The sequence below is a fragment of the Oncorhynchus masou genome, chromosome 3, assembly GCF_036934945.1.
Source record: "Oncorhynchus masou masou isolate Uvic2021 chromosome 3, UVic_Omas_1.1, whole genome shotgun sequence".
NCBI classification, from domain to species: domain Eukaryota; kingdom Metazoa; phylum Chordata; class Actinopteri; order Salmoniformes; family Salmonidae; genus Oncorhynchus; species Oncorhynchus masou.
The window spans coordinates 31,152,294-31,159,452 of NC_088214.1; the positions used below are offsets into that span (position 1 = coordinate 31,152,294).

Genomic DNA, 7,159 nt, shown 5'->3' on the forward strand with positions numbered 1-7,159 from the left:
GGCAAGTCAGTTAAGAATAAATTCTTATTTTCAATGACGGCCCAGGAACAGTGGGTTAACTGCCTGTGGCAGAACGACAGATTTCTACCTTGTCAGCTCAGGGATTTGACCTTGCAACCTTTCAGCTGCTAGTCCAATGCTCTAACCACTAGGCTACCCTGCCGCCTGTTCTCCTTATTAAAGGTGCCACCAACCTCGTGCTCGATTCTCATAACCCTTTTTGAAAATGACCATACGTGTAGTGACAGTGCAGCTAAAATTATTTAGCAAATTCAAATTGTTTAAAACATTTTTTTTTTACTGTAACATTTAAATTAACGTTACTCATCCTTTTCACACCTCAGTTTCATAAAAAAATTCCAAGAAAAGCAAAAAGCACACCCTCCATAATGTTGGTCAGACGGAGAGAAATTAGTAAAATAATTGCATTGTTATTCTGATCATTAGTATGATATTTCTATGCCATACTGCACCCATTCATTCAGTGCCTTTGTGGGCCCCACTCACTACACTATCACTGTGTGCAGCATGGAGGAGCTTCCAGTACCTTTCTGCGGGCCCCGTCACTCTCAGCTAACCAGTCCACTTTAAGAATCCCTTGCAGCCCTCAGAGGGGCAGAGTTCAGAGGGTTAAACATCATCTATGTTCCAAATGGCACCATATCCCCTATATAGTGCACTATGTAGGAAATAGGGTGCCATTTGGGATGCAAACTTTCCCTCTCCCACCCCAGAGCGGGACTGTCTTTGGAGCCTGTATCCTGTGCTGGTCCACTAGTGATGATGTCACTAGCTTCCAGCAAGCCCTAGCTCCGCTCTGGGACTGGGCAGCAGTGAGATGTCGAAGGCGTTGAAAGAACTTTACGCAGCACGGCCCCGGAGTTCTGGGATCAGGTCAAACTGCATGATCTCACAGAGGAGTGGGTAGTATCTGGATGCATGGGCCTTGAACTGGATAATAGAGGGATAAAGGGACGGGATCCAATTAGTTCATTCTCCACAGACATGTGAAGGGAAAATTACAACGAAGTCTCGGTCTCAATTCATCCTTGCATCCCATCTCCACCTTCTCAAACGTATTGGAGGAGAAAGGCCAAGCTCTCTCCCCTTGGGACTTTCTTCCCCAATGCAATTTGAGAACGAGGCGAGGAAAAGATTAATTGAGAACTCTACTTTGAGATCGACTCACCTTGTCATTGCTGATCTTCACCACCTTGGTGAGGAAGAGATTGATCCAGGCTTCCCGGTGGCTCTCTGATGTCAGCGTGAGGAAGTAGCCCAGGGCCTCACTACACCCACTGCAATAAGACGAGACATTACAGAAGAGTGTGGCACTTATTTCCAGACCCCGACCAGCAGAATATTAGTCTGGTGGAACCCAGCCTGATCTCAATGTAACTCACTTTAAATGAAATGTGAGCACAGCAGTCAGTCTGATTGACCAGGCAAGCAAAACACAGTCTGTACTACCGGTAACCACTCCTGTCCACAATGATGGACTAAATGGTGCTGAACAGGATGCGTTTTACTGTTTTAACACAAGTCAATAGCACAATGTCCTCTCGCTAAGTTCTCACTTGAGCAGTGGCCTCTGCACCTGTTCCCAGGCTGCCTTGCGGCTGTCGTCTGTGTACGTGCGGAACAGGATGCGGAGGCCACAGGCCAGACTGTTAGTCTCCTGCTTCAACAGGTTTGGTTTGGACTTCCCCTTGAAACCTGAGTAACACACACACAGGCTGTGAGACAGCTGCTGTTGTATGTTAGTTTGTCAGTAAGCCATTCAAATGTCACTGTTTACTAATTCCACAACATCAGACATAAGACAAGAAGTTCATGTAGAATCCCATATAGAGTAGTAATTTATAGTATCTGTGTCATAAGAGGTCATGATTATAGCTTGCGACGGTAGGTAGCCTAGCGGTTAAGTGCGTTGCAAGTGAAAAATCTGTCGATGTGCCCTTGAGCAAGGCACTTAAACCTACTTTGCTCCTGTAAGTCGCTCTGGATAAGAGAGCTGCTAAATGACAAATGAAATGGGATGATCAGTTGAAGGTATAGGGGGTTCTTAGTCACCCACCTGCCTTCCACAGGACAGTCCTCTGCCTGTTGTTGGAGTTGAAGGCCTTGGCGAAGCGGTGGGACTCTAGCAGACAGTCCAGCAGTTTGAAGAGCTGATCTGAGGTCAGATAGCGGTACATTCCCTTGTCCTGGGCCTTCAACAAGACGTCTGCATCTACTGGGTCTCTCTGGAGAGGTTGACAACACCACAATGCTCAGTTATAACCAAATGTTAGTCAGCCATCCTGATTGTTTTATTTATTTTACCCTTATTTTATCAGGTAAGTTAACTGAGAACACATTGTCATTTACAGCAACGACCTGGGGAATAGTTACAGGGGAGAGGAGGGTGGGGGGATGAATGAGCCAATTGTAAGCTGGGGATGATTAGGTGGCCATGATGGTATTCGGGCCAGATTGGGAATTTAGCCAGGGCACCAGGGTTAACACCCCTACTCTTACAATAAGTGCCATTGGATCTTTAGTGACCAGAGAGTCAGGACACCCGTTTAACGTCCCATCCGAAAGACGGCACCCTATACAGGTCAATGTCCCCAATCACTACCCTGGGGCATTGGGATATTTACTTATTTTAGACCAGAGGAAAGAGTGTCTCCTACTGGCCCTCCAACACCACTTCCAGCAGCATCTGATCTCCCATCCAGGGACCGACCAGGACCAAGGATTCACAACTTTTTTTGTTGGGCTGTCAATGTTATTACAAACAACATCTCAAAATATGATTTATCATAAGATACATTTTGCCCTTACTGTCGTTCCCTTCTGTTATTGAAACTGTGAATTGAGTACAAACTCCATAGTTACCTGTGCAGCAGCCAGGTTCTCTGCATCCTCCTTCCTGCTGCTGGCGGGTTAGAAGACCACATTGTCTATGGTCTGGATCAGCTCCAGCTGCACCACACACTTAATGAGCAAGCCTGAGAATAACCTTGGGTCCTGCACCTCTCCAAAAACATTGAGACACACAGGACAGGCAGCGTCGTGGGTGACGGGGAGAAACAGAGGGAAAGAGGAATAGCAGGTGGGAGAAGAGGCAGTTGCTGTCCAAACTTGCTGCACGATGTCCACCATTGTTCCTCTACCCAAGAACGCAAAAGGTAACTGAACTGAATGACCCCATAGCACTCAGTTCTGTCATCATGAAGTGCTTTGAGATGCCTAGTTAAGGATCATATCACCTCTACCTTAGCTGACACCCTAGACCCACTTCAGTTTGCTTATCGCCCCAATAGATCCACAGACGATGCAATCGCCATTGCACTGCACACTGCCCTATCCCATCTGGACAAGAGGAATACCTATGTAAGAATGCTGTTCATTGACTATAGCTTAGCCTTGAGGACCTGGGTCTCAACTCTGCCCTGTGCAATTGGGTCCTGGACTTCCTGGTGGGCCACCCCCAGGTGGTGAAGGGAGGAAACAACACCTCCACTACACTGCTCCTCAACACATGGGCCTGAACAAGGATGCCTGCTCAGCCCCCTCCTCTACTCCCTGTTCACCCATGACTGTGTGGCCACACACGCCTCCAACTCAATCATCAAGTTTGCAGACGACACAACCATAGTAGGCCTGATTACCAACAATGCTGAGACAGTCTACAGGGAGGAGGTGAGGGCCCTGGCAGAGTGGTGCCAGGAAAATAACCTCCTCCTCAACGTCAACAAAATGAAGGAGCTGATTGTGGACTTCAGGAAACAGCAGGGGGAACACGCCCCTATCCACATCGACGGGACAGCAGTGGAGAAGGTGGAAAACTTCCTCGACGTACACATCACTGACGATCTGAAATGGTCCACCCACACAGACAGTGTGGTGAAGAAGGAGTGACAAACCCATATGCACAATTGAGAGCATCTTGTCGGGCTGTATCACCGCCTGGTACGGCAACTGCACCTCCCGCAACCGCAGGGCTCTCCAGAGGCTGGTGCGGTCTGCCCATCAGACTGTTAAATAGCCATCACTAGCCGGCTACCACCCGGTTACTAAACCCTGCACCTTAGAGACTGCTGCCCTATATACCTTGGTGTGGAATCACTGGTCACTTTAACAATGGAACACTAGTGACTTTAATAATGTTTACATAATGATTTACTCATCTCATATGTATATACTGTATTCTATTCTACTGTATTTTAGTCAATGCCACTCCAAACATTGGTCGCCCTAATATTTATATATTTCTTAATTCCATTATTTTCGTTTTAGATTTGTTTGTATTTTTGTGAATTGTTTGATATTACTTCACTATCGGAGCTAGAAACACAAGCATTTCACTACACCCGCAATAACATCTGAAAAATACATGTATGTGACCAATAAAATGTTATTTGAGAGACAAAGGCATTGGCATGGGTGAGACAAAATCTGGGGAGGGCTGTCTAGGAGCCAGGGAGTAGGGACTTGCCCCGTAAACCGTCAAACAAACTCACTGGCTGGGGTCCTAGCTTTGGGGCCGTCCTCATATGTGCCTGAGGAGCCACTGTACGTTCTCTGCCTCTGTTTTTTCCAGGGAGATCCTGTCCACACTGCACAGTGACTGCTGGTCCTTCATACGAGTCTGAATGTCTACTGACTTCTGGGATATGGAGTCCTGAATACACCAGAGAGGGACTTGTATGTAGCTTAGATTCAACACACCTTATCATACATAATCAAATTTCAGCATGACGATCCCATTAACAAATGGTTAAGAAGTAGTGTACTGGGACGTCCCAAACATAAACCAAATAAATGGTAAAAGGGGGATGGCGAACACAGATGAGCAGTAAACCTACCAGGTTTGAGGGTTTGTACAGTGGCATCAGCTCTCCCGCTGTTCCTGCTGGTCTCCACGTCAACAACCTAAGGAGAGGATGCCCAATACAGAACAGAGTCAATCTACTGCTGTTATCACCTCTAGGTGGTTCAAGTTCATAGAACATGAAAAAACATACACAAGACAGTCAATATGAAATCCCTATTTGAGTAAAGCACTTCCTGTGATAGCAAAAGGGTCTTATGCATGAGGGATGGTTGTTTTGAAGATGTCCAGCATAAAGTTGCAGGTTTTGTCCCACATCTCTGGGTGGAACTTCACTCCGTTCAGAATGACCACGTTTTCTATACAGGTCCCTGAGTGCGCCAGCTGCTCGTTGTCTGAGGAGAGACAGGAGGTCAGAGGGAGGGTGAGTTAGAGAGGAGAGAGAGAGGTGAGAGCAGTTCAAAGGTAGAGAGAGCAGGTCAGAAAGGGGGAAGAGAGAGAAAGAGGGAAGAGAGAGAGAGAGAGAGAGACAAAGCAGTTCAGAGAGAGAGAGAGAGAGAGACGAGAAAGCAGGTCAGAAAGTGAGAAGGAAGAGAGAGAGGCCTAAAACTCTGAGGTGTTTTAGATGAGACAGGGACAACAAGCCCTCTTCTCTCACCTTGCTGTACACACCAGTACAGTTGAGACAGGATATGGTCCAGGAGAATATCACTGAGAAACTCAAAGTACTGAGTGAAGACATCACAGATGGCGTAAAGTGCATGGTTACAGGTGGTGGTCATCCATTCAGCTTTCTGGGTTTAAAGTGGAAAATGAAACTCATTAGTATACAGCAGTTGGCACCTTATTCCCTATATAGTGCTCTACTTTTGACCAGGACCAATAGGGCCCAACACACGCTATGTATTCTGGCTATGACACAAAGTTCCTTTCAACTTGAGCTTCTTACCTCAGTTTGCTGCTCTGGCAGTTTCATGTTGTCAAAGATCCTAAAGATGATCCTGAACAGATCCTGCCACCAGTGTTTCTCGTAGGTGTGACCGTAGGTCTTCATTTTTAGACCCCATCATAGCACTGAGACTGCACTTGTGAAGGTGGTAAATGACATTTTAATGGCATCAGACCGAGGCTCTGCATCTGTCCTCGTGCTCCTAGACCTTAGTGCTGCTTTTGATACCATCGATCACCACATTCTTTTGGAGAGATTGGAAACCCAAATTGGTCTACACGGACAAGTTCTGGCCTGGTTTAGATCTTATCTGTCGGAAAGATCAGATCAGTTTGTCTCTGTGAATGGTTTGTCCTCTGACAAATCAACTGTAAATTTCGGTGTTCCTCAAGGTTCCGTTTCAGGACCACAATTGTTTTCACTATATATTTTACCTCTTGGGGATGTCATTCGAAAACATAATGTTAACTTTCACTGCTATGCGGATGTAACGGATGTGAAACGGCTAGCTTAGTTAGCGGTGTGCGCTAAATAGCGCTTCAATCGGTGACGTCACTTGCTCTGAGACCTTGAAGTAGTGGTTCCCCTTGATCTGCAAGGGCCGCGGCTTTTGTGGAGCGATGGGTAACAACGCTTCGAGGGTGACTGTTGTTGATGTGTGCAGAAGGTCCCTGGTTCGCGCGAGGGGACGGTTTAAAATTATACTGTTACACGGATGACACACAGTTGTACATTTCAATGAAACATGGTGAAGCCCCAAAATTGCCCTTGCTAGAAGCATGTGTTTCAGACATAAGGAAGTGGATGGCTGCAAACCTTCTACTTTTAAACTCGGACAAAACAGAAATGCTTGTTCTAGGTCCCAAGAAACAAAGAGATCTTCTGTTGAATCTGACAATTAATCTTAATGGTTGTACAGTCACCTCAAATAAAACTGTGAAGGACCTCAGCGTTACTCTGGACCCTGATCTCTCTTTAGATGACCATATCAAGACCATTTCAAGGACAGCATTTTTCCATCTACGTAACATTGCAAAAATCTGAAACTTTCTGTACATAAATGATGCAGAAAAATTAATCCATGCTTTTGTCACTTCTAGGTTAGACTACTGCAATGCTCTACTTTCCAGCTACCCGGATAAAGCACTAAATAAACTTCAGTTAGTGCTAAATACGGCTGCTAGAATCCTGACTAGAACCCAAAAATTTGATCATATTACTCCAGTGCTAGCCTCCCTAAATTGGCTTCCTGACAAAGCAAGGGCTGATTTCAAGGTTTTACTGCTAACCTACAAAGCATTACATGGGCTTGCTCCTACCTATCTCTCTGATTTGGTCCTGCCGTACATACCTGCACGTACGCTACGGTCACAAGACGCAGGCCTCCT

General features: G+C 46.1%; 1 protein-coding gene and 1 long non-coding RNA gene across 2 annotated transcripts; both read right to left on the reverse strand.

Moving 5' to 3' along the window:
- Positions 1-217: 217 nt before the first annotated feature.
- On the reverse strand, positions 218-3,348 carry LOC135514459 (uncharacterized). Its single transcript, XR_010451681.1, has 4 exons — positions 2,884-3,348; positions 2,078-2,246; positions 1,190-1,298; positions 218-951 (listed from the first exon to the last, which is right to left on the reverse strand). It is a non-coding gene; the product is annotated as an uncharacterized LOC135514459 (long non-coding RNA).
- Positions 3,349-3,852: 504 nt separating this feature from the next.
- LOC135514444 (brefeldin A-inhibited guanine nucleotide-exchange protein 1-like) lies at positions 3,853-6,236 on the reverse strand. The gene is made up of 3 exons (XM_064937947.1): positions 5,481-6,236; positions 4,857-5,217; positions 3,853-4,672 (listed from the first exon to the last, which is right to left on the reverse strand). Exons 1-2 carry the CDS (start codon positions 5,602-5,604, stop codon positions 5,078-5,080), a joined length of 264 nt encoding a protein of 87 aa, XP_064794019.1. The 5' UTR covers positions 5,605-6,236; the 3' UTR covers positions 3,853-4,672; positions 4,857-5,077.
- Positions 6,237-7,159: the final 923 nt, after the last annotated feature.